The sequence below is a fragment of the Culex pipiens genome, chromosome 1 (genome assembly GCF_016801865.2).
Source record: "Culex pipiens pallens isolate TS chromosome 1, TS_CPP_V2, whole genome shotgun sequence".
Lineage (NCBI taxonomy): Eukaryota > Metazoa > Arthropoda > Insecta > Diptera > Culicidae > Culex > Culex pipiens.
The window spans coordinates 54,212,661-54,239,133 of NC_068937.1; the positions used below are offsets into that span (position 1 = coordinate 54,212,661).

At 43.2% G+C, this 26,473-nt stretch overlaps 1 protein-coding gene across 1 annotated transcript in view; it reads right to left on the minus strand.

Annotated features, from left to right (window-relative positions):
* Positions 1–205: 205 nt before the first annotated feature.
* The window catches only part of LOC120412864 (uncharacterized), a 43,113-nt gene continuing 16,845 nt past the window's right edge, over positions 206–26,473 (minus strand). The window contains exon 2 of the mRNA XM_039573492.2: positions 206–1,274. Coding sequence (XP_039429426.1) covers positions 580–1,233 — 654 coding nt within the window. The 5' untranslated portion in view covers positions 1,234–1,274 and the 3' untranslated portion in view covers positions 206–579. The remainder of the gene's footprint in view (positions 1,275–26,473) is intronic.

The window sequence follows — 26,473 nt, forward strand, 5'->3', positions numbered from 1 at the left end:
AACCCCCTTTTTACTAGTCAATACCGGCTCCTTCCCAAGAAGCCTGCAGTTCAACAAAGAAGGGATTGTTAGTTAGATTGGATTTGCAGACTCATCAGACATGGAGTTTGTCGTCAACGTGCATTCCGATCCTTTTTTCTGATTATTTTCTTTCTGATAGCAATCGGAGAGTAGTAAATTTTCGGTATAAATAAATTACAAAGTGTTTAGTACCATAGTCAACATCATCATGAAAATATATATTTTGTACAATCTTGCGATACATGTCTACAAAGTTTACGGTAATTGTTTTAATAGTTTCAACAAGCATCTAAATAGTGTATATAAATATAGTTTCGTTTATTTTGCTTCTCATTTGATTTGTATGAAATAGCATACGCGTCTAATGTCGCTTAAAGCAGCTACATTTTTAATCGTTTGGAAGCATTTTAGGCAGGCTCTAACATCTCTTGTCATCTCTTGTACATGTATAAATTGTTTTCTGATAAATCTCTTAAACTGTCAATAATCTTATATAATATACAATTTGTGGTCCTGGAATCGGTGTCAAACCGAACATCTTGCCTTTCTTGTCCCCCATTACCGGATGCCCATTTCCTCCCGGTACAGTTCCGCATCGATCACAACGTTAATGGCGAAGATTTCGAAAAATCCCAACCCGTAAATGTACAGATCAACGACGCTGTACCGCTCGGCCAACCGCGGCAGGGCAAACAGTTTCATTCCGTACGAAACGGCCAGCCCGAGGCCCCACAGGTTGTCGAAGCTGCACGATAACCACGTGAGAACGGCCAGATTCAGCAGGTTCATCGCCGTGGTCACGTAGCCACTTTTGTGCCGTTGGTTTATCGACGAGTAGACGAATCCGGCCGTGAAAGGTACAAGCACACTTACCAACAGATAGCCGTAGACCAGAGGAAGAACCGAAGACGCGAACAGTGGTTGGCATTTGAGGTAGAGTTGCGTGTTCAGCAGCGGCAACGGACACAGCATCGTTAGCAGGGCCGACAGGTCGTACAGCTTGCGCAGGTTGGTGTGCGGATCCGGATGACTGTGGCGGAAGATTCCGAGCAGGCTGTGCACCAGCAGAAAGATCAGCAGCATAAACATAAATGGGACGCCGCTGGTGGCTGAGTTGGAGGTCGCGGGAAGCTGCTTTAGCGACCAGCCGGTTATTCCGGCTAGCACCAGGTGTGCCGCGCACGTTGGAATTGATGGCCGGGTGAACGTCATTGTGGTGCTCGGAGTGGTTGGTGATGTATTTTTGGGAATATCTGCACATGTTAAACAAACAAAAGGTACATAAGGATTTGAAAAAAATGAGCAGATTTTGCGAACATTTCAGGGTGTGATCGACAGTATGGCCCTCTGGCTTTAAATGTAATTCAACCGTGTTCCAGGGAAAAGCTTTGCCCTAATGTGCGAAGAGATTCATTGACTTCAAAGAATGTTACAGAGTTTATGGGAGCGTTCTTTTATTACGGTTACGAGAGGGAGGGGGTATGGCGATCTGTTACGAAAATTGGGGGAGGGGGGAAGTGCTTAAAAATTATGTTACATATGGCGGGGTAAAACATCTCAAATTTTGCGTAACGTAATAAGAGAACGCTCCCGGCTCCCCATAACATCTTCCTCAACTCAATAGGCACACGCAAAACGGACATTAGGTATAAATTCCTAAATTTTTGGTATTTTTTGAACTTATGTTCTAGCTTGTCAAATTATACCTAAAAATTAGTATTTTTTTCTTCCTAAAATTCAGGATTTTTTAGAACACTGAAGTACTTTTTAAAAATTCCTAAATTTTAATATTTTTTTTTTATCCAAGAATTGTGTTTCGCGTTTGGAAATGTCAATGTCAAAATAATTTCGCGGTTATGAGTTCGTGTTCCGTGGTGCTGTTATTAATTTCGGAATTGTGGCAAGTGGCAAGGTAAGTTTTGTGCCGGGAACCGGCCGGGAGTTGATTTTGCGTGCCAAGGTAAACGGAACCCGGAGCTTCTAAATTATAGTAATGGTACGTTCGTTTGAAGAGCCGGTGTGGCACTGAGTGCCGCACTCGTCGAGTGCCAGTTTTGGTTCAAACGAACGGTCCAGTTTTGCTCTCAGTTTTTATGCTTGTGTGCGTGCGTGGTTTTTTGTTTTGGTTTTTAAAACGTCAGTTTATATTGAATCGATGCGAATTGAATGTCGAGCTGGAGGTAAGTATCAAAAGCAACAATATTTTCACCCGATTAAAATTTTGCATTTCTTTAACTTAGGCTAGGTCGGAGTAAGCCATTAACCGTTTTACAAAATTTTGGCCACGGGATCCGGCGTCGTTGGTTCCAAAAACAGCGATTTCCCATTCAGTGGCAAACGTTCCGTCGTCTAGTTTACGCCCGAGTCGATCACGGTCAACCTACCAGGCCGATATGGACAAACGGAGGCGATCATTGGTGGCTGTTCGTTTCGGGAAACCAACCGTGTCATCGTGCGGAAGAATCCCTCATCAGCAGGACCTCTTAGGACGATGTGCTCCCTGTGGGAATCGAACACACCGGCTCAACTCAACGACGTGTGTTTGACGGTGTACCGGGTCAGCAATGACGCACCAACAAACCACTCTCTCAAAACAGACCATCTATTTATCTGCTCGGATGTTCCAAGACTTCGGCATTGCTTCTAAAGAAAAATATTTAGGTACTACATTTCAACATTAGGAGAAGAAATTATTGTAAAATACATTACTACTTTTAATTCTGATTACATTTTACCAAAATTTCACAAGTGCTTTCATAATTTTCGATTTCCAAGCTAGTTTCGCTAGATAGCAAAAATCAATATTGAGGCATTTTGTGTTCAAGCTGTTCTGTATAACAAATATTTAAATTGTATTAAACTTTCAAATATAATTGTTTATGAAATATTTTCATTTGTGAAATAAAATAATAATTTAAAAAACAAGCTTGTGTTTTTTCTACGATTTGTCTAATTTTAGACGCAATGCTAAAATTTTATAATTATTTAATCAAATTGTTGGATAAGGTAATTGCCAACATGTTTAAATAACGCTACGGGAGCGAAGGACCCATAGGGTTTGAATTCCCTTGATAAAATCAACAAACCAAACAACAAACCTTCGATGCTATACAAAAGAGGGCAAATAAATTGATAATTAAAATAAAAAAAAACAATTCCAACAGTTCAATCGCAAAAATTCCGAAATATATTTGAGCTTTAAAAAAAATCTAAAAACTTTTGCTTATTTTTTTTTTAAATTAACTTTGTAAAAACAAAGTTTTTAAATTCAAAAAAAATATTTTTAAACTGTAATATTTTAAAATTTCGATAAAAAGTCTAAAATCTGATATTACAGAAATTCTTTCAATTTTATAACTTGAAAAAAACTAAAAATGCTAACAAAAATCCTACAATTCTTAATATTCCTGAAATTGTATGCATAAAATCCATGAATAACCAAAAATCTTAGATAGATATTTATGAAATCACTAAAATTCCATTTTTTTTTTAAATAACTTTGATTTCCTATTTTTTAATTACTAAAATATCTAAAATACAAAAATCCAGGATTACTAAAAATTTCTCAATTTTCACAAACTCCTGCAATTTCTAAAATCACTGAAATTCCTAAAACATTCAAATTCCAAAAATCCAAAAATATGAAAATTGTTAAATTTTAGGAATTTCTTCAACTCTAAACAAATCTCTACAATTCCAGAAACACTTATAGTTACAGCAAAAAAAGAAATATCTTTAATTTAAGAAATCCTTAAATTTAAAAGTTCTTAAATTTTTTCTTGAATTTCTGAAATATCTTAAATGCTAAACACCCAGGAATTTCTAGAACCACCTAAGTTTCCAGAAACTTTTCAAATTAAAAAAAAATCTAAAATTTTCAATATGTAAGAAAATGCAACAATTTTTTTTGTTTAATTCTAATAATTCAAAATCAGAAGTTTTAAAATCTCAGCAATTCTTAAAATTCTTTAAATCTCTTAAACTCCTAAGATCACTTGATTTCCTAAAACTCTACAAATCACAGTTTTTTTTAGTTTTTTTGAGTTTTGAGTTCGAATATACAATAAATGCAGAAATTCCTAAAGTTCCCACAATTCCAAAATTCCTAAAATTTTGTGGAATTTCCAAAAATTTTAAAAGTTCTTAAAACAATCTAAATACTTTTGAATTAAAAAATTTACAAAATCACTAAAATTTTGATGTTTTTTCCATGTTTCAAAGTAGTTTCAGAAATTTTTGGGAAATCCAGAATTTTTCATGAAATTTAGAATTGTTAGAAAATTATAGATACATAGAATTTATAGAAAATCTCGAACATTTACATTTAATTTTATTTCAATTTTTGGAATTTTAGGATTTTCTGGAATTTTTGCAATATAAGAATTTTGAGATTTCAGAACTTCCTAAAATTTCTCAAACTCTTAATAATTCTTTAAATTACAGATATTAAAATAAAAACATTAAAATTCCGCAGAATATAAAAAAATAAGGAAATTTGAAAAAAAAGGTGCAGGTGGTTATGTTACACATGACCAGAATGACAAAGAACTTTGCACAAAGCTCTCGAAATAAAATCTTTTTTTTATGAAATCAACCCTTTGAAATGTGCCCTTTAAAATTGTTGCTTCAGTTTTAGCAATAAAATTGTTTCCTGAATGGGTCCGTAAATTCAACAATTTTCTATACTTAAAATAAAAAAAAAGTATCAAATTCCTAAATTTTAGGAATTTTGCCTTCCGATTACTAAATAAGGAAAGGAGCCAAAATTCCTAGAATTTAGGAATTTGGTACTTTTTTTTATTTCAGTGTAAGAACGGAACAACTGTCAATCGACAAATTGAGATAAATGAGAACATAACTACAGTCGACTCTCTGGCAGTCAATCTTCTTGTTCGTGCAAGACGGTATTTGTGTCCGTCCCCTGTATGTTTACTTCTCTACTACTTTTGTACTGATCAGAACAATAAAGCATATCTGCCTCTTCGCGCGCTGACCACTGTCCGAGACGGTTGGCTCAGCAGTTAATTCAAACGATTGTTTTATTCTATTCAATTTGGAGATTCTACGCGCCTGGACAACAACAACAACACAACGTAGGGAATTCAAAGTCGGCCCCTGGCCGAACATTGGTGCCGTGACGGAAACGATTCTGAGGAATCCACAATCCAGGTGAGCCGTGGAATCAGTGGACATCGACAAAATGGCGTCCCCACAGGCACTTCTCGACGTTCCGGGGAGTCTCAGCTGCACACATCGCCAGCAACCCGATCGTCAACGCAAGAGCGAGTGCCTTGGCTGAGGACCCCTTCTGCAACACTTCTCGACGTCCCGGATGGTTCCCGCCGCAATCGTCGCCGACGGGCCGGACGTCAACCGAAGAGCTTGTGCGATGCAGAAGGTTCCCCGATGTTCCATTCTTCAACTACCACGACGACCAGCGAAGAGCACCGCGAAGGGGACAACCATAGACGACGTAGCTGAACCTGTACTGTGATATTAGCATTAAGAATCTAGTCCGTGTTTAGTTTATTTATTAAAAACGTTCGTTTTGGTCCGGGAGTATGTTCGTGCAAGACGGTATTTGTGTCCGTCCCCTGTATGTTTACTTCTCTACTACTTTTGTACTGATCAGAACAATAAAGCATTTCTGCCTCTTCGCGCGCTGACCACTGTCCGAGACGGTTGGCTCAGCAGTTAATTCAAACGATTGTTTTATTCTATTCAATTTGGAGATTCTACGCGCCTGGACAACAACAACAACACAACGTAGGGAATTCAAAGTCGGCCCCTGGCCGAACACTTTTTTTTTTTCTCATAAAATTATTTTTATTAGGTCCTTTTCGGTACTGGGACCTGGTTAGGACCGAGTCGGCTTTTGTAATTACATTTGGCTTAATAATTACAGAGGATCTTGTGTGTAAATGTTAGTGGGAGGGGAGCCGATTACCCGCGGCCTACTCGGGGTTAGTAGGGAAGGGATTGATGTTAAAGACAAGGCGTGGGAAGGGAAGGGGGATTGTGTAGGGGTCTTGGTTGGCTCTGCTGGCCTTTGCTTTTGTCCTCAGCCGCAACTCGGTGTCCAGCTGCTGGGGCGTTCTTGCTTTGCTTCCGGTGCAACCAGAAACGACGGCTTTGTACGAAGGCGAGTTATACTAACTAGAGGAAAACTAACTGAAGGAAAACTAACTGAAGAAAAACTAAATGGATATTTTGGAATCTAAGAGGAACTGATAGGTCGGATAGAGAACATCAAGGTCTAGTTGAGATAACGCGTCTCGCATCGGGATTTCTGGTGGTCTTCCTCGGGCCCTGAGGGTATCTTTCAGCTTAATTCTGTGAACATGGTGATCTGGACACGCCCATACGAGATGGTCGATGTCCTGATAACCCTGCCCACAGTCGCAAAGGTTCGTATCACTCATGTTGATACGGTAAAGATGAGCCTTGGACGAGTAATGGTTCGACATAAGGCGGGACATCGTTCTGATGAATCCACGCGTCAAGTCCATTCCCTTGAACCAGGCTTTTCTTTGCACCTTAGGTCGTATGGAATACATCCAACGTCCCTTGGTGTCGCCGTCCCATTGTGTTTGCCAATCCAGAAGCGCACGCTGCCTCGGAAAACCGTAGCATTCTTGTAGGCTAATTGGCCTTTCAAAAATGTCTCCACTCTCAGCACCCTTCTTGGCGAGCAAGTCCGCTTTCTCATTACCCGGAATCGAGCAATGAGCGCGGACCCACACCACCGTGATGTTGAAGGACTGAGCCGCCAGGTTGTTTAAAGTCTTACGTATTTCCGTGAGGAAAAACGTAGACTCCCTGGTCGGCTTCAGAGACCGGATAGCCTCAACAGAGCTAAAGCTATCGGTGAAGATGAAGTAGTGGTCAGGTGGCATGGTCTCGATGATTCGCAGTGCGCAGTAAACCGCGGCTAACTCTGCGACGTAAACCGAACTCGGGTCCTTCAGCTTAAAGAACAGCTGATAAGATTCATGATAAACACCGAAGCCCGTACAGCCGTCAAGCTTGGAGCCATCGGTGAAGAATCTGTTGTTTGGAGGAACATGGTTGTACTTTGATGCGAAGATCGACGGTACAACCCCCCGCAGAAGATGGTTTGGGATACCGCGAGTATCGGCTTTCATGGACGTGTCGAAGCCAATCAGGGTGCTGCTGGTTAACGGCGGCGTGCGCTGTACCGTTGTGCTCGGGCTCCACTCCCACGATGACATAAAGTCATAATATAGAAGCATGCGCCGAGACTCAACGTGAAGGTTCAGCAACGTTTCAAAGTTGTCAATTACCAGTTTATTCCTGTAATCACACCGGATCAGGAACCGGTAAGACAGTTCGTAGTAACGAGTTCGCAGAGGCAACACTCCCGCCAAGACCTCGAGGGTCATGTTGTGAGTTGAGTGCATGCATCCCAAGACAATGCGAAGACTTCGGTACTGTATCCGCTGGAGAACCAACAAGCGTGATTTCGCAGCTGTTTGGAAGCAGAAATTGCCATATTCCAGCACCGAGAGTATCGTTGTCTTGTACAGTCGAAGCAGGTCAGAAGGATGAGCACCCCACCGGTTGCCAGAGACGCTGCGCAGAAAATTAGTTCTTTGCAGGCACTTTTGCTTCAGGTAGTTAATGTGCTTCCCCCATGTTCCCTTTTGATCAAAGATGGTACCCATGTACATGAAGTGGTCCGACTGCTCGATAGTCTTTCCCGAAAGAGAAAGATTGAGCTGCGGCGGTTCATGCTTCCCCGTAAAAACGACCAGTTCCGTCTTCTCCGGAGAGAATTCAATACCCTTTCCAACTGCCCAATGGGCCAAGTTGTTCAGGGTATCTTGCAAGGGTTCTAGCAGATCGACTTCCTTCTTGGCAGCGATTGAAACCACTGCGTCATCTGCGTACTGTATAAGGGAGCAGTCTCCGGTCAAGCAATCATCGATATCGCTGACGTAGAAGTTATACATGGATGGACTTAGGCGTGAGCCTTGTGCCAAACCCATGTAACTTATCCGGGTGATTGCCAGATCACCTTGCACAAAGTGCATGTGTTTTTCTGACAACAGGTTGATGAGGAAGTTGCACATCGTCGGATTGAGACCGCTCCGCCGCAGCTTTACTCCCAACACATCGATGGAGACTGAATCGAATGCACCCTTGATGTCTAGGAAGACAGAAGCCATTTGCTGTTTTTTACCACGGGCTATGTCGATTCCTGTGGCCAGCAAGGCTAGACAGTCGCTTGTTCCCTTGCCTCTCCGGAAGCCATACTGCGTGTCTGACAGCAAGTGCTCTCGTTCCATCCATGGTTCGAGGCGGTCGAGGATCATCTTCTCCAGCAACTTGCGTAGACACGACAGCAAGCTGATTGGACGATACGAGTTGTGGTCGGACGCCGGCTTACCGGGCTTTTGAATGGCAACCACCCGGACCTGTCGCCATTCGTGTGGAATTATGTTCTGCTCCACCAACGTGTTGAACAGATTCAACAGACGCTGCTTGGCGACGTCCGGAAGATTCTTCAGCAAGCTGAACTTGATCTTGTCCGGACCAGGAGCAGTGTTGTTGCCCGTCAATAGTGCTATGGAGAGCTCTACCATCGAGAAGGGAGGATTAGAATCGCTCCCATCAACAACGTCGAATGATGGTTGTGTCGGCACCGAGTCCGGGCACACCTTCTTGGCGAAATCCAATATCCACTTGTCCGATTTTTCCACACTCTCGTTCGGAACGGAACCTCTACGCATGGCCCTCGCAACGCGCCACAGAGTGCTCATGGACGTATCTGCTGGTAGTCCTTCAACGAACTCCCGCCAGTACATTCGCTTCTTCCGCTTCAGAGTATTACTGTACCTGCGATCAAGAGCTCTGTACTTTTGGAAGTTCGCTCGGATTCCACACTTGCAGAAGTCCACATAAGCTTCTGACCTGGCCGCCGAGAGATCCGTACACTCCTTGTCCCACCAGGGAAGTGGAGGGCGCGTTCGGATGTACGGTCCCGGGACGGGTTTCGTCTGAGCTTGTAACGCACTGTCATAGATCAAATTAGCCAGAAACGCATATTCTTCAAGCGGCACCAACCCTGCTTGCAACTCAACTCCAATGGAGACTGCCTCCGCGTACTGTTTCCAGTCGATATTTCGCGTCAGATCGTAAGGCATCTCCACCGTTGTCGATTGCTGTGGGCCATGGCTAACCAGAATAGCGATCGGCAAATGATCACTGCCACGAGGATCTTGGAGCACGTTCCAGTCACAAAGAATTGCCAGACTGTTGGAACAGAGTGACAAGTCGATGGCACTCGCCTTCGTACCGGACGTGGTTAACGTTGGTGGTGTTGCAATCCGCGTAACTTGCTTGTCCCTGTTTAGGAGGGTCATCTGGAAGTCGTCGCACAGTTCATGAATCAGATATGCTTGAGGGTCTGTCTTGTGACTTCCCCACTCGGTGCTGTGAAGATTAAAGTCACCCAGAACCAGTCGCGGTGCCTGCAACAGCTCAAGCATACCCCACAACTTTTGTCGAGTTAACGACACCTGTGGGGGAACGTAGACGGACACAATGCAAATGTCCAGTCCTCTGATCCTGGCCTGTACTGCGACTGCTTCGATTCCTCCTAGCTTCGGGAGCGTGACCTTTCTAAAAGTGTGGCATTTCCTGACCCCAATCAGTACGCCTCCACCTCTATTTGGCCCTGCCCTGCTCTCTGTGATGATGTTGTACCCCCGGAAAGCTGGCGTCTCATCTCCGATAAGAAACGTTTCGCTCAGCGCAAACACATCACAGTCCCGTTCGAATGCGAATTGTTGAAAATCGTTTAACTTGGGGGTTAAACTTCTACAATTCCATTGTAGAAAGGAGATGCCGTTTTTCGTTTTTGGTGTATTACCCATCAAAGGAAATGAACGACAAGAGGGGCATCGTGCTAGCAAGCTGTTTCCCGATGTGTCTAGCGAGAGGCTCAAACCGCTTTATGATTAAACGCGTCGGTTCACTCACAAAAGAGCACAGCCATTCCACGATTGTGGAAAAAGGAAGGACTCCTTTGAAGGCATCGGTGATCGGATTTGGTTGAGGAACCGGTTTCAGGGGGATCTTTGGCAGCTTGGGAACGGGCTTCAGCGGCTTGGGAACTGGCTTCGGTACCGGCTTCGGAGCGGGCTTACCCGACGGACCGAAAGGAAAATCCTCCTCGAAGTTCAACGAGTCACTTTCCTTACCCTTGCCGCCAGCGGCTTTTTTGGACTTGGAAGCCTTGTTGCGCTTCGGGTTTGGCCCGGAAGAGTCACTTTCCTCGTCTCTCTGGAAGAGAACCTCCACATCGGATTCCTCGTCCTCCGAATCTTCATCGGCCAAAGGAGCGAAGCGATTGGGGTGGGTCACCTGACTAAGGATTTCCGCGAAGGACTTCTTGGAGCGTTCCCTCAAGGATCGCTTCATCTTGTCCTCGCGCTCCTTGTACTTTGGGCACTGCCGAGTTTTGTGCGGTTCCCCGCCACAAAGCAGGCATTTTTCAGCCTGCTTTTGGCAATCCACGTCCTTGTGGGGGCCGGCGCACTTTGAGCACTTGCTCTTGTTGCTGCAGTAGGTCTTGGTGTGTCCCAACTGCTGGCAGTTTTCGCAGCTCATCACTCGCGGAACGTACAATCGAACTGGAAGCCGAAGCTTGTACAGCTCAATGTAGTCCGGCAGAGCTGACCCTGCAAAAGTCACCCGGAACGAGGCAGAAGGAATGAACTTCTTCTGGCCACCCTCGGTGGTGACGTTGCCCAGTTGCCGGCACTCGAGTACCTCCACAGCTGGAAGTTTAGGGTTCTTGAAGCGTCCCACCGCCCTTGAGAGGTCGACAAGCGACAGACTGTCATCGGTCACCACGCCATCGATTTCGACTTTGTGGGCCGGAATCCAAACACGGTACTCAATGCTGAACCGCAGATCAGTTACGATCTGATTCGCTTGCACCGCGGAGTTCACGATCACGCGGAGCTTGCTCTTGTTCAGCTTGGTACATTCGACCACCCCAGGATAGTGCTTCTGCAAATCCTTGGTGATCTGTACAAAGTTTAACGGCTTCTGTTTGGGCCGGAAGAAGACCACCCATTCCGTTTGCGATCCCTCTTGATACTGACGAGGACGTGGAATCGGTTTTTGAGAATGAGGATTCAGGGGCGGGGGGGGATTTGGATCCGGATTCGGCACCGGTGTTTTAGGAGGAATTGGATCTGGATTGGGAGGAATTGGATCTGGATTGGGAGGAATCGGGTCTGGAGTCAAGGGAGGAATCGGTGGTTGAGGGGGAACCGGATTCGGATCTGATTTAGAACGCTTTCGCTTCGTCCTCTTAGACCCGTCCGAGGATCCCCCTTTACCGCCAGGATCCTTATCCTTCAGGAAGAGGTCCCTGTTGGTGGTGTTTGAAGGAACTCCCAAAACAGAGTCCTCCATTTCCACGTCCTCGTCACCCTCAAGGGTTGAATCGGAGTCGAATTCCTCATGGTCCGACTCGGTCGGATCCATGTTTGCGAAGAAACGCGATAAACTAAACGAAAATGAAAGTGATGAAACTAATCGCAAAAGTAAAAAGGAGAAAGAAAAATAAAAAAAAACTAACCGAAAAAAAAACTATGAGAAAAAAAAAAAAAAAAAAAAACTAAACGCTAACAAAAAACTCGCCTTTCGCACTCACCGCCGAACTGGCCGCACTGGCTGCCGCCCGCAGCGGGATGCGCGGGAAGCTCGTTTTCGCGCGCTTGTTGTTGTTGTTGTTGTGCTGCCTGCTGCCAGCCACGTAAACAACGGTGTTGTCTCCGACCTGGCCTGGCCGAAAACTGGTCCGCCGACCGCAGTCGACTCTCCGGGGCCGATTCCACCGGCCAACGACTGTCTCTCGCCTCAGCTGCCTCCGCAGCCGCTGCTGCTGACTCCTCCTGCTGCTGCTGCTCGGATGCAGGAACTCGTTCCTCTTCCACTGCTGCACCGCCGCCGTGTCCACGACGACCAGATTGTGGCCTCTCTGACCACCGGAACGGGCTTGTCCGCTCGCACACGCCTCGGAATCGCCGTGAAAAACGCGCCAAACACACCGCGAAAAAAACACGACTACGCGCTGAGACTTCTGCCGGAGCAATGATGTGGCCGAACACTTCTCGATATCAATATTGCTCTAGATGTCAATGAACTTTTCAGTTCCTTCAAGTTGCATGCTGAATTTTGATACACATATTGCCCCGAGTCGATAGGTTCGATAAATGTCTCCACGGAAGAACCTTCTCCCAGGGCACTGGCCACTTCAGGCTTTGGCAAATGCGGTCAAAATGGCAATTTTAAAAATTTCATATCTAGAATCAAAAATCATGAATTATACCCATATTGCCAAAACTTGTATGGTTCGATAAATGTCCCCCGGGAGATCCTTCCCCTGGGGCATTGGCCACTCCGGGTTGTGGCCAATATACTACCAATTTGATCCCAACCCCATTGCCCAAAATCATTCTGGTTTTCCGGTGACCGCCCTAACAATCTTCATTAGAACAGAATTCCTCCCAAGTTGGTGCACAAACTGTTTCTTTCAATGCGTGTGTGAGTGTGTTTGTGTGCAATAAAATTACCACCGTCGTTCCGTCTCTGACGGATGTTCGATCAACACTAAAATTTTCAGAGGCTATCTCTTAGCTTAAATAGTTTGCACGAAATGGTGCAAATTTTGCCTCGTCTCCTGCTTTCTTGGAATAGTCACGCGATAATGTTGCACCATGGTTGCCACATTTCGTGTGAACTATATAAGCTATCAGATAGCCTCTGAAAATTTTGATGTTGACCGAACTTCGATCAAAGATGGATCTCACGGTGGTGGTATTACTCACACACACGCACATATTGAAAGACACAGTTTGTGCACCAATTTGAGAAGAATTCTGTTCTAATCAAGATTGTTAGGACGGTCACCGGAAAACCAGAATGATTTGGGGCAATGGGGTTGGGATCAAATTGGTAGGAGCCTGGAGTGGTCAGTGCCCTGGGGGAAGGTTCTCCCGGGGGGACATTTACCGAACCATTTGATTTAAAGAAATATGGGTATCAAAATTCATGATTTTTTTTATACTGGTAAGGGACCATCCATAAACCACGTGGACACTTTTTTCGAATTCTCAACCCCCCCCCCCCCCCCCCCTTCGTGGACAACTGTCCATACAAAAAAAATCTTTTTTGTATGGAGCGTGGACAATCGCCATACCCCCCCCCCCTCCCCCCTAAAGTGTCCACGTGGTTTATGGATGGTCCCTAATGAAAATGGCCATTTCGGCCATTTTTGGGTGTTTTTGAAACCGCCTTGAGTCAGGGGTATTAAAAAACACCCTAAAAGAAAAAATTGGAATTTGGTTTTTTGAACCTTTTCAAAATAAACTCCAGTTTTTTTTTATTTTGCAGCCGCAAAAGAAATTAATCTCTCACGGCTTCCAAAAAAGACTGGATTTCTTAGGGGTCCAGACTCCCACCAAGAGCATTCCTAGTAGCGAACTAGCAAGCAATTAGAAATGAAGAACAACTCTTTCGTGATAATGGTGGTTCTAAAAAGAACCATATTATTTTGCTGGTGCGCTCCACTGCTTCTCCGGGTCGATCCTTGACTGGCTGCTCCGGTTGTCCTCCAAACTGCTTCCTTCAAGTGGCCAGTACGATGTCCAGATTTAACTTATTTTATTATGCTTAAAACTCAGGCCACTTTAAGATATTGAAGCCATAGTGCGTTAGCGATGGCTACAACGTCACGAAGAAAATTACGTACATATATGATGTGCCGACGGGAGGAAAATGGGAGAAGAGAGGACATTGAATGTAGAGAGTCGCCAGCGCATCAAGCATCTCTCTCTCACTCCCTCCGTTATCTGCCGTGGCTCATGAGTCACGATGTGCCCTCTTCCACAGCCAGAATTATTCTGAGCTTGAGCATGACCTGCATGACCGCTGGGTCGAGGCTCCAACTTGTCAATCGCAACTGAACCTCGACCCAGCGAGAGGGCGTCGGTCATGCAGTTTTCGTATGCCATTGCGCGTGTGTGCAGGGTTACCAGGTCAGAATTTGAAAAATCTGGCAAAGTACCGAATAAAAATCTGGAAAAATCTGGCTGACAAAAAATCTAAAAATTCTAAATGGTAAAGGGAAGGACAGATATGAATGAATTCAAAAGTTTGTAAAAAATGTATGCTTAAACTGATGTTATCGCCTCAAAAGTGTTGAATTAACATTTTCTTTAAGAAAACACATTCTAATTTTATTGATTTTCAATTACATTCGTTCATTTTAATCAAAAAATAGATCAAAATGGGCATAAGGTGAAAAATCTGGCAATATCTGTTAATATCTGGCACAGAGAAGGAAGAATCTTTATTCTGGCTGACAATTGAAAAATCTGGCATTCCCAGGTTTATCTGGCAACCTGGCAACCCTGCGTGTGTGTGTGAGAGAGAGAGGGAGAGCACATGGCGCGATGAATTTTGCTCTGCAAGAGCGGCACCCCAAAACAAAATGGCGGTCAGCTGCTCGTGAAGAAAAAATTTGCTGTGAAAAGAAATGATTGAATAAATTGCGCAAATGGCGCGAAATGGAATTTTTGATTTGAAAAGAATAACTCTTTCGTGAGTCTTGAAAAAGACTGTTTAGTTTTTGGGTTTTTTTGGTGGAGTTGATCCGGAACGGTCCGTTGGCCACGGACTTTTGGCAGCCAATCAAATCCTCCACGGAAATGGTCCTCTCCGTCGGATTTTGTCTAATCGTGCCGGCCGTTTCGTCCTCGTCGATGTTTTGCGTCCAAATTATCAATCGCAACTGAACCTCGACCCGGCAAGAGGGCGTCGGTCGCGCAATTATCGTTTGCTATTGCGCGTGTGTGTGTGAGAGAGAGGGAGAGCACATGGCGCGATGAATTTTGCTCTGCAAGAGCGGCACCCCAAAACAAAATGGCGGTCAGCTGCTCGTGAAGAAAAATTTTGCTGTGAAAAGAAATGATTGAATAAATTGCGCAAATGGCGCGAAATGGAATTTTTTGATTTGAAAAGAATAACTCTTTTGTGAGTATTCGTGAGTCTTGAAAAAGACTGTTTGGTTTTTTGGGTTTTTTTTGGTGGTGCTGATCTGGAACGGTCCATTGGCCACGCACTTCTGGCAGCCAATCAAATCTTCCACGGAAATGATCCTCTCCTTGGGGGTTTGATCCGAAACGGTCAGGTTTTTTTTTTTTTCTTCACAACTTATTTTTATTAGGTCCTTTTAGGTGCTGTGACCAGGTTAGGACCGAGGATCAATAGTACACAAAATAATAAATAATAAAATAAAAAAAACCGTAATTGAACAAGATGATCATTTTCTCGTGCCATGTGTCAGCAAGTGTGCGATCACGTCAATCTGTTCCTCGGGTGTCTTGCACTGGCTCAAGCGAACTCTGTATTCTCGGTAAATGGTCCACAGCTCCGACTCGCTGTACAGCTTCCGTTCATCTGGTTGCTCCTTCGGGGTTGCACCGGCGCCGGCGCCAGTATTTCCTTGACTTCTTCCTGCGGGACGAGGATGTTTATTAGGGTGTTTCATCCGAAACCAAAAGTTCTCAGAATCAGGCAAACCGAGGTTCCCCTAGTAGAGGGTACCCATAGGGACTCTCATGCCAAATATCAGCCCATTTGGTTGAGAATTGGCCTGTCCCCAGCGGTTTAAAGTTTACGTGTAAATCACTATGGGATTTTTATGCTTTTCGTTCAATCGATCCTACAGGTCAGGGGACAACATGGATTCAGTCGGAATAAAGACAGGTGTGTAGGGGATGGTCCAATGAACAAATTCCAGAAGGAATTAGGGTTGTCCATTCTGTCCCCAAGGTGCGCATTGGATCGACGTCCGGTGTCTCCAGAATCAACGATTCACCCTTCAAAAGTACGCATTGTCCTTAGTATGCTATGACGGCTAGGGGAAAATTAAGACGTCCCATATCAGACGGTGAACACGTGGAGAAGCATCGATTGCATTATTATTACAAAATCATCATGTTACATTATTTAGAATAGTTAAAATTGTTACAGGAACATCAATAATTATAATTTTATTCCTTTAAAGAATGTTTCTGAGCCAAAACTTGAGTGTATGCTCTGCCACGTGTTCACCGTCTGATATGGGGCGTCGTAATTTTCACCTAGTCGTCATAGCATACTAAGGACAATGCGTACTTTTGAAGGGTGCATTGTTGATTCTGGAGACACCGGACGTCGATCCAATGCGCACCTTGGGGACAGAATGGACAACCCTAATTCCTTCTGGAATTTGTTCATTGGACCATCCCCTACACACCTGTCTTTATTCCGACTGAATCCATGTTGTCCCCTGACCTGTAGGATCGATTGAACGAAAAGCATAAAAATCCCATAGTGATTTACACGTAAACTTTAAACCGCTGGGGACAGGCCAATTCTCAACCAAATGGGCTGATATTTGGCATGAGAGTCCCTATGGGTACCCTCTACTAGCGGAACCTCGGTTTGCCTGATTCTGAGAACTTTTGGATTTGGATGAAACACCCTAATGTTTATCTTCCGGTACCGCTCCAGGTAGCGGAGGAAAATCCGCCGCGGTAAACACGGCTCCTGCAGGAGTCTGTTTGTCCTTCTTCCATGCTGGCGGCTTCGACTTGGACGCCTGCTGCCTCGACTGGATGAACTGCGCACGTTTGGGACAGCTGCGGTCCAGACCCTCGTGGGATCCAGAACAGTTGACACACTTCTTGGCTTGCGTTTCTTCTGCTTTGCACTTTTCTGTGTTGTGGAGACCCCCACAGCTGCTGCACCTGGGCTTGAGATGGCAGTTACTGGTTCCGTGACCGAACTGCAAGCAGTTCTTGCACTGGGTCACGTGCGGTTCTTTGTTGTGGTAGGCCACCCACCGGATGACGACTGGTCCCACTTTCTTCACCTTGCTACTCAACTCCTTGATACTGGTGTGCCCCTTGGGGAAGAGCACGATGAAAGGCGTCTCATCGATGGCGGGAAGCTGCTGCTTCCGCCTGATGGCGTGTACTGCCAAGACGTCCAGCTGATGTTCCGTCTTGAGCAGCTCCTTGATGTAATCCGGTTCCACGTTCGGGAGACCTCGCATTACTACCCGGTGCGGTCTCGCACTGCGCTTTCCGTGCGTGTAGAACTGCACCTTGTTCTTCTTCAGGTGGGCTTGCACCGTGTCGAAGTCGTCGCTCGAGAAGCACGTAATTTTTGTGCCGTACCGCGTCAGTTTGTGTTCCGGCTGGACATCACATGTCGACATCACCTTCGCAAGGCGGACGAAACTCGTTTCTTTCACCACCAGCGGCGGCTGCTTCTTCTCCCCGGCCGACTTGCCGGTTGCTGGTACCACGGGGGTGGTTTTTTCTACTGCTGGGTTCGCATTGTTGTTGTTGTTGCTCTCCTCCGCTAGCGGGATGAACTTGTTGTTGCTGAGCAGTTTCTCCACATCGCCGTCGGTGCCGCCATCGCCGACGTTGATCTCCTCCTTAGCCTTCCTGCGGCGAACCTTGACCACGGGACGAAATTCGCCCCCGTCCTCTCCACCTCCTTCGGAGTCTTCCACCTCCATGCCCGTCGCCGCCTGCGTCTTGGGTTGAAACCCGTCCGGTTTCTCCCACACACTTTTCCTCAAGGCCGCGTTCCAGTAGAACGTCCTTCCATTCTCAGCCCTGTGCTCCGTCCACTCACTCTCCACCGTCGCGGCCGCCGCCATGGCCGTCGGCGAAAGTTAAAAAAACACCGTCAAAAACGCGCTAAGCTAGCTCGAAAGACGACCAAACCCAACGAAAGTTGAACAGGGAGTCCAAACGGTCACGTTGGTCACGGATTTCTGGCAGCCAATCAAATCCTCCACGGAAATGGTTCTCTCCATCGGATTTCGTCCAAACGTGCTGGCCGTTTCGTCCTCTTCGATGTTGTTCGTCCAACTTATCAATCGCAACTGAAACTCGACCCAGCAAGAGGGCGTCGGTCGCGCAATTATCGTTTGCTATTGCGCGTGTGTGTGTGTGAGAGAGGGAGAGCACATGGCGCGATGAAGTTTGCTCTGCAAGAGCGGCACCCCAAAACAAAATGGCGGTCAGCTGCTCGCGAAGGAAAATTGTGGTGTGAAAAGAAATTATTGATTAAATTGCGCAAATGGCGCGAAATGGAAAAGTTATTCTTTTCAAACTATAAAATTCCATTTCGCGCCATTTGTGCAATTTAATTAATCATTTCTTTTCACAGCGAAAATTTTCATTACCAGTATTGAAAACCATGAATTTTGATACCCATATTGCCCAAAATCTTATGGTTCGGTAAATGTCCTCTCCGGAGAACCTCCCTGAGGGCACCGGCCAATCCAGGTTGTGGCCAATACTGTCAAAATGGCCATTGTAATTACCAGTACCAAAAACTAAGAAGTTTGATACCCATATTGCCGAAAATCTTTTGGTTCGGTAAATGTCCTCCCCGGAGGACCTCCCTGAGGGCACCGGCCACTCCAGGTTGTGGCCAATACTGTCAAAATGGCCATTGTAATTACCAGTACCAAAAACCAAGAAGTTTGATACCCATATTGCCCAAAATCTTATGGTTCGGTAAATGTCCTCCCGGGAGAACCTCCCTGAGGGCATCGGCCACTCCAGGTTGTGGACAATACTGTCAAAATGGCCATTTTCATCAACAGTATCAAAATCCAAGAAATTTGATACCCATATTGTCCAGTCTCGTATGGCCTTCCATCGGAACACCCCTGAGGGTTCTGGCCACTCCGGGTCTTGTGGCCAGAATATTCCGGCTGACCTGCCTCCGCTTGGGCTGCTCCTTGCTCCAGGCCAGCTGCTTTTCGGCCAACTGCTTCTGGGCCTCCAGGCCATCTGCTTCCAGGTCCAGGTTGTTGTTTACTTCTCGGCGTCCAGTGATAGAATGATTTTCCTGGGCTGATCGAGCGGGGTTTATATTGGCTCGAAATGGTGACGGATGCTCCGCCTCTATGCGCCGGTTATCCCATACCTCATCATTCGCTTATTGTTGCAACTGTGTGGAAAATTCCACGCAACGGTTCCTTGTTGCGTTGCAGACCCCTTCTCCAGTACCAATCATGCAACATTTTCGTAACGCGCGACATTTTTCGTTTTTCTGGATTGACACCTCACCAGAATAGAGCCCTTAGGACAAAGTTCTTTGTCAAAAAATATTTTAAAAACAAATTGAAATAAATCAGTGTTGGTATTTATCGCGCTCTCGCTAGAAAAATTTCTCTCTCTCGAGTTCTCGCCGCGAGTCTCGAGCTGCCGAGAGAAACTCACCGATTTCCCGTGCTCTCCTCCGTTCGCCAACGGGCTTTCTCGCGAGCCAGAATTGCCCGTTCGCGAGAAGTTAAACGTGTCAGAAACGAAAAAAAAAACAACACAACGATTGAAGTTACACCTCTATACCATCGCCTGGTTCGTATTCAGAAGCCAAATAAACGAATTGCTAGCTTTGGACGAACGGCTAGCACGAGGCGCTCGCGAGCGCTCGCGGCGAGAGCGAGAACGTGAACGAAAATGCGAGCGCGAGCGAGAAGAGAAAAGTAATACAAGTTCTCTCCCTCGCTCGCGAGTGAGAAATGCTTTCCTTCTTCTCGCTCGAATTCCAACACTGTAAATAAATTGATGCTAAAAATTCAAAAAAAAAATTCAAAAGTCTACAAGTTTTCAAAATTCTAGAAATTCCTACAATTCTTAAATTACATAAAAATCTATCCTTACTTGAATTCCTGAATATCCTAAAATCCCTGAATTTCCATAAATTCATAGAATTCCTACAACTCTTAAATTCTCTTAATTCCAGATTTTTTTTGAATACTTCAATTCTCGATTTTTGTAAAATCGTATTTCCCAGAAATTAAAGAAAAAATCTTAAATTACAAAAACTATTAAAATTCCATAAATCCAGTAATTTGTAATAGACATTTGATTTTAGGAACCTCTTAACTTCTAAATTTCTTGAAATCTCTAGAGTTATTGTAGTTTTAAATAAAATAAAATTACATCATTTATAGATTATGACACATTAATTATTTTCAACATTTATGAAATTCTATGAATTATATGTCTTTGTGCAATTTTATTATGTTTGGTGATCAATAATTTAAGAATATTTAATATTTCTGGAATTTTATAATTTTAATTATTTCGCAAATTTAAGGAATTATAAGAGTCAGGAATAAAATTTCAGGAAATTTTATAGTTATAGCATTTTAGAAATTTCTTGAATTTTTCAATCTTTAAAAATTTATTGAGTTTAATGAAATTGAGGATTTTGTATTTTTCCTAATTTAGAAACATTGGAAGTTTGAGGAAATTTTGTTAATGATTTTTTTTTAGTATTTCCATATTTCTTTTTTTTTTGTGTTAGGAATATTGAAAAATTCTGAAATTTTTGAATATTTAGAAGTTTATAAATTTAAGAAAATTTAGAAATTTATGGATTTTTTTTATTTTAAGAGTTTTAAGAGATAAAGGAATTATAGTTATTTTAATTTTTTTAAATTAAGTCTTTTTTTTTTAAATGTTATAAATTTTAATTTCGTCGAGATTTTAGAATTTTTTTGAAATGTTAGGAATTTGAAGAATTTTTGATTTTTTTGTATCATTTATTTATTTTTTTTGAAATTTCAGTTTTTTTTAATATTTGGAGTTTTATGCTCAAAATTTACAATTAAAGATTTATTTTCCGAAAATTCATAAATTTTAAAAAATTCAGAAATTTTAGAATTTCAAAACAAAAAATTCAAGAATTTTTGTAATTTTAGGCATGTTATGAGTTTAAGGAATTATAGAAATTTTATGAATTTGAAGAGTTTCATGATTTTCATTTAATTTAGAATTTTATAAATGTTATAAACTGAATGAAATTTTAGGATTTTTTGTTTTTTTTTTTTAATTTCTAGATTTTTTTGAATTATTTCAGTTTAAGGATTCATAAGAGCTTTCGGAATTTCAAAATCATGAAATTTTCTGGTTGTTTTTAGAATTTAAAGAGTTTAAGAATTGAAGAATTTTTGGATTTTTTTTCTACCATTAAAGAGTTTAAGAATTTTTAGGATTTTTTGGAATCATGAAGAATTAAGAGTTTTAAGAATTTCGAAGATTTAATAAGTTTTACGAATATAAATTCAAAACAGAAATTCCAGATTTTTAAAATTTTCTGCATTTTTTGCTTTTATGTAGTTTTTGTTTTTTTTTTGCGTTTTTGGATTTCCTGGATTACGTTGGAATTTTTATTTTTTTGAATTCTTGGACTTTTTGTAAATTTATAGAATTTATTGGAATTTTTGCTTGGATATTCTTTAATGTATGGAATTTTCGGCTTTTTTGCTAAAATTTTATAAATATGGATTTGGTATTGCCATGAAATACTACGTAAGACGGACTTGAATACTTCGCTCAATCCAGTTAAAACAAGTTAATTCCGTCCATCCTACTGCTTTGTTCCGGGACCATAATTAACTGGTCCATCCCGACTGTGTCCACGTCGGGAAAGTCTGCTTCTAGGTCTGCTTTCTTATTGCAAAGTATTTCAAGTATCTAGTAGAATATTTTAATTTCTCTATTTTTATACTGAATTAACTTCACACACTACATTTCACAAAATACACAAAATGTTGCACTTTCTCTGGTTATTTATTGGTTCACCTATTCGTTTGAATTGCCAAGAATGTCCGTGATTATCCTTCGATCCGGTCTGGAGCGCGTCGTAGCGCGCGATTCCACTCTCGGCCAGCTCGGCAGCATGTTCGCCATCAGGTTCCAGGTCGTAGTGTGCCAGATTGGTGCCAGCATCAAATTCAGCGACAGTCCCTGCCGGTTCTGGGTCCCGTTCAGCATCAACATGTTCTCCAGGTTCCAAATTAGGGTGTGTCCTGATGGCATCAGCATCAGATTCAGCAACAGTCCCTTGCAGGATCATCCACTCAGGCATTTCTTCCGGCTCGACGAGTTGGTGAGCTTGATGATGCCCTTGTACCTTTGTCATTTCTAATCACTGTTCAGTTTGCATTTTGCCGGAAGGAACGACAGAACCACCGCGGTGCACCGAACGCGGTGCCTAGCTGCCCCTTTTTCGAATCTCGACCGGTCGTCGTCCGTCCGGATGAAATCGTTCCCCGAAACGGCATCGCTTGTACTCCTTTTTGACGTACATTGGCAGAAATGGCTTCTTCGAGATGGTTTCCGCTGCGCACAGAGAGCTTAGCCACCTGAAAGTAATAATGAAATTATAACACAACTCAGCATTGAAATCTGGTGTAATGTAAAACTTACCCAAATACAATTATTTTCCGATTTGTCCACCAATCACATGCAAAGGAATCGAAAACTTCAACAAAATAAGCTTGTTTTGAATGAACAGCTGATTTCGATGTTTACAAACATCGTTTGTTGGTGTGCGAGAAACTCGCACGAAACTAGAAAAAAATCGAGTGCGGCACTCGCACTTTCAGTTCCAAGATGGCGGTGAAACTCGTGCCGAACTCGAGCGAGTTTCTTCAAAAAAACACTTTGACAGCTCTGAGTGCGGCACTCAGTGCGGAACTAGCCCTCAAACGAACGTACCATAAGTGTGGCTCGAGTGCTTGAGGAAGAGGATGAGGAGGACGGAACTTTCAACTCCCAGCAAACCCCCGGCGCGATTAAAAAGGCCGCCTCTTCCCTCTCGTGCTCTGGAGGACGGATGTTTGCGGAAGTGCTCGAAAGGGGATGTAAGTATAAACGGACCCAACCGGAGGGGTTGTGCGACCCTGCGGGAAAGATGCTGGAGGCGAATGAAAAAATGTATCCAGTTGGAGTTTTTGTGATTTGGTTGGGCGTTGCGGGTGTGCGCCTGTGCGCGCGCGCGCGTGTGTGTGTGTGTGTGCGTGCGTGCGCTCGTGTGTGTATGAGAGACTGAGAGTGAGAGAGTGAGGGTAGAGGGAGAGAAAGAGAGAGTGAAGAGAGAAAGTGGGATAGAGAGGGGGAGAGAGGGAGAATGAAAGTGGGAAAGGGAGAGACAGGGGGAGAGGGAGAGAGAAAGTGGGAAAGGTAGAGAGAAGGTGTATGAGAGAGAGAGAAGAGAAGAGAGAGAAAGTGGGAGAGGGAGAGAGAAAGTAGGAGATGGAGAGAGAAAGTGGGAGATGAAGAGAAAGAAAGCAGGAGAGAGAGAGGGAGAGAGAAAAGAGAGAGGGGGGGGGGAGAAGAGAGAGAGAGATAGGGGAGAGAAGAGAGAGATAGGGAGAGAGTTCAAATATTCAAATAATAAAATATTTTTAAAAAATATTAAAATATTAAAACATTTTAAAAAAAATATTCAAATATTAAAATATTCAATATTAAAATATTTAAATATTTAAATATTAAAATATTGAAATATTAAAATATTAAAATATTAAATATTGAAATATTAAAATATTAAAATATTAAAATATTAAAATATTAAAATATTAAAATATCAAAATATTAAAATATTAAAATATTAAAATATTAAAATATTAAAATATTAAAACATTAAAATATTAAAATATTAAAATATTAAAATATTAAAAAATTTAAAATATTAAAATATTAAAATATTAAAATATTAAAATATTAAAATATTAAAATATTAAAATATTAAAATATTAAAATATTAAAATATTAAAATATTAAAATATTAAAATATTAAAATATTAAAATATTAAAATATTAAAATATTAAAATATTAAAATATTAAAATATTAAAATATTAAAATATAAAACTATAAACAAATTAAAACATAACAAAAACTTAAATATTAAAAAATAAATAAATATAATAATACATTAAAAAGGTGCAGGTGGTTATGTTACACATGACCAGAATGACAAAGAACTTTGCACAAAGCTCTCGAAATAAAATCTTTTTTTTATGAAATCAACCCTTTGAAATGTGCCCTTTAAAATTGTTGCTTCAGTTTTAGCAATAAAATTGTTTCCTGAATGGGTCCGTAAATTCAACAATTTTCTATACTTAAAATAAAAAAAAAGTATCAAATTCCTAAATTTTAGGAATTTTGCCTTCCGATTACTAAATAAGGAAAGGAGCCAAAATTCCTAGAATTTAGGAATTTGGTACTTTTTTTTATTTCAGTGTAAGAACGGAACAACTGTCAATCGACAAATTGAGATAAATGAGAACATAACTACAGTCGACTCTCTGGCAGTCAATCTTCTTGTTCGTGCAAGACGGTATTTGTGTCCGTCCCCTGTATGTTTACTTCTCTACTACTTTTGTACTGATCAGAACAATAAAGCATATCTGCCTCTTCGCGCGCTGACCACTGTCCGAGACGGTTGGCTCAGCAGTTAATTCAAACGATTGTTTTATTCTATTCAATTTGGAGATTCTACGCGCCTGGACAACAACAACAACACAACGTAGGGAATTCAAAGTCGGCCCCTGGCCGAACATTGGTGCCGTGACGGAAACGATTCTGAGGAATCCACAATCCAGGTGAGCCGTGGAATCAGTGGACATCGACAAAATGGCGTCCCCACAGGCACTTCTCGACGTTCCGGGGAGTCTCAGCTGCACACATCGCCAGCAACCCGATCGTCAACGCAAGAGCGAGTGCCTTGGCTGAGGACCCCTTCTGCAACACTTCTCGACGTCCCGGATGGTTCCCGCCGCAATCGTCGCCGACGGGCCGGACGTCAACCGAAGAGCTTGTGCGATGCAGAAGGTTCCCCGATGTTCCATTCTTCAACTACCACGACGACCAGCGAAGAGCACCGCGAAGGGGACAACCATAGACGACGTAGCTGAACCTGTACTGTGATATTAGCATTAAGAATCTAGTCCGTGTTTAGTTTATTTATTAAAAACGTTCGTTTTGGTCCGGGAGTATGTTCGTGCAAGACGGTATTTGTGTCCGTCCCCTGTATGTTTACTTCTCTACTACTTTTGTACTGATCAGAACAATAAAGCATTTCTGCCTCTTCGCGCGCTGACCACTGTCCGAGACGGTTGGCTCAGCAGTTAATTCAAACGATTGTTTTATTCTATTCAATTTGGAGATTCTACGCGCCTGGACAACAACAACAACACAACGTAGGGAATTCAAAGTCGGCCCCTGGCCGAACACTTTTTTTTTTTCTCATAAAATTATTTTTATTAGGTCCTTTTCGGTACTGGGACCTGGTTAGGACCGAGTCGGCTTTTGTAATTACATTTGGCTTAATAATTACAGAGGATCTTGTGTGTAAATGTTAGTGGGAGGGGAGCCGATTACCCGCGGCCTACTCGGGGTTAGTAGGGAAGGGATTGATGTTAAAGACAAGGCGTGGGAAGGGAAGGGGGATTGTGTAGGGGTCTTGGTTGGCTCTGCTGGCCTTTGCTTTTGTCCTCAGCCGCAACTCGGTGTCCAGCTGCTGGGGCGTTCTTGCTTTGCTTCCGGTGCAACCAGAAACGACGGCTTTGTACGAAGGCGAGTTATACTAACTAGAGGAAAACTAACTGAAGGAAAACTAACTGAAGAAAAACTAAATGGATATTTTGGAATCTAAGAGGAACTGATAGGTCGGATAGAGAACATCAAGGTCTAGTTGAGATAACGCGTCTCGCATCGGGATTTCTGGTGGTCTTCCTCGGGCCCTGAGGGTATCTTTCAGCTTAATTCTGTGAACATGGTGATCTGGACACGCCCATACGAGATGGTCGATGTCCTGATAACCCTGCCCACAGTCGCAAAGGTTCGTATCACTCATGTTGATACGGTAAAGATGAGCCTTGGACGAGTAATGGTTCGACATAAGGCGGGACATCGTTCTGATGAATCCACGCGTCAAGTCCATTCCCTTGAACCAGGCTTTTCTTTGCACCTTAGGTCGTATGGAATACATCCAACGTCCCTTGGTGTCGCCGTCCCATTGTGTTTGCCAATCCAGAAGCGCACGCTGCCTCGGAAAACCGTAGCATTCTTGTAGGCTAATTGGCCTTTCAAAAATGTCTCCACTCTCAGCACCCTTCTTGGCGAGCAAGTCCGCTTTCTCATTACCCGGAATCGAGCAATGAGCGCGGACCCACACCACCGTGATGTTGAAGGACTGAGCCGCCAGGTTGTTTAAAGTCTTACGTATTTCCGTGAGGAAAAACGTAGACTCCCTGGTCGGCTTCAGAGACCGGATAGCCTCAACAGAGCTAAAGCTATCGGTGAAGATGAAGTAGTGGTCAGGTGGCATGGTCTCGATGATTCGCAGTGCGCAGTAAACCGCGGCTAACTCTGCGACGTAAACCGAACTCGGGTCCTTCAGCTTAAAGAACAGCTGATAAGATTCATGATAAACACCGAAGCCCGTACAGCCGTCAAGCTTGGAGCCATCGGTGAAGAATCTGTTGTTTGGAGGAACATGGTTGTACTTTGATGCGAAGATCGACGGTACAA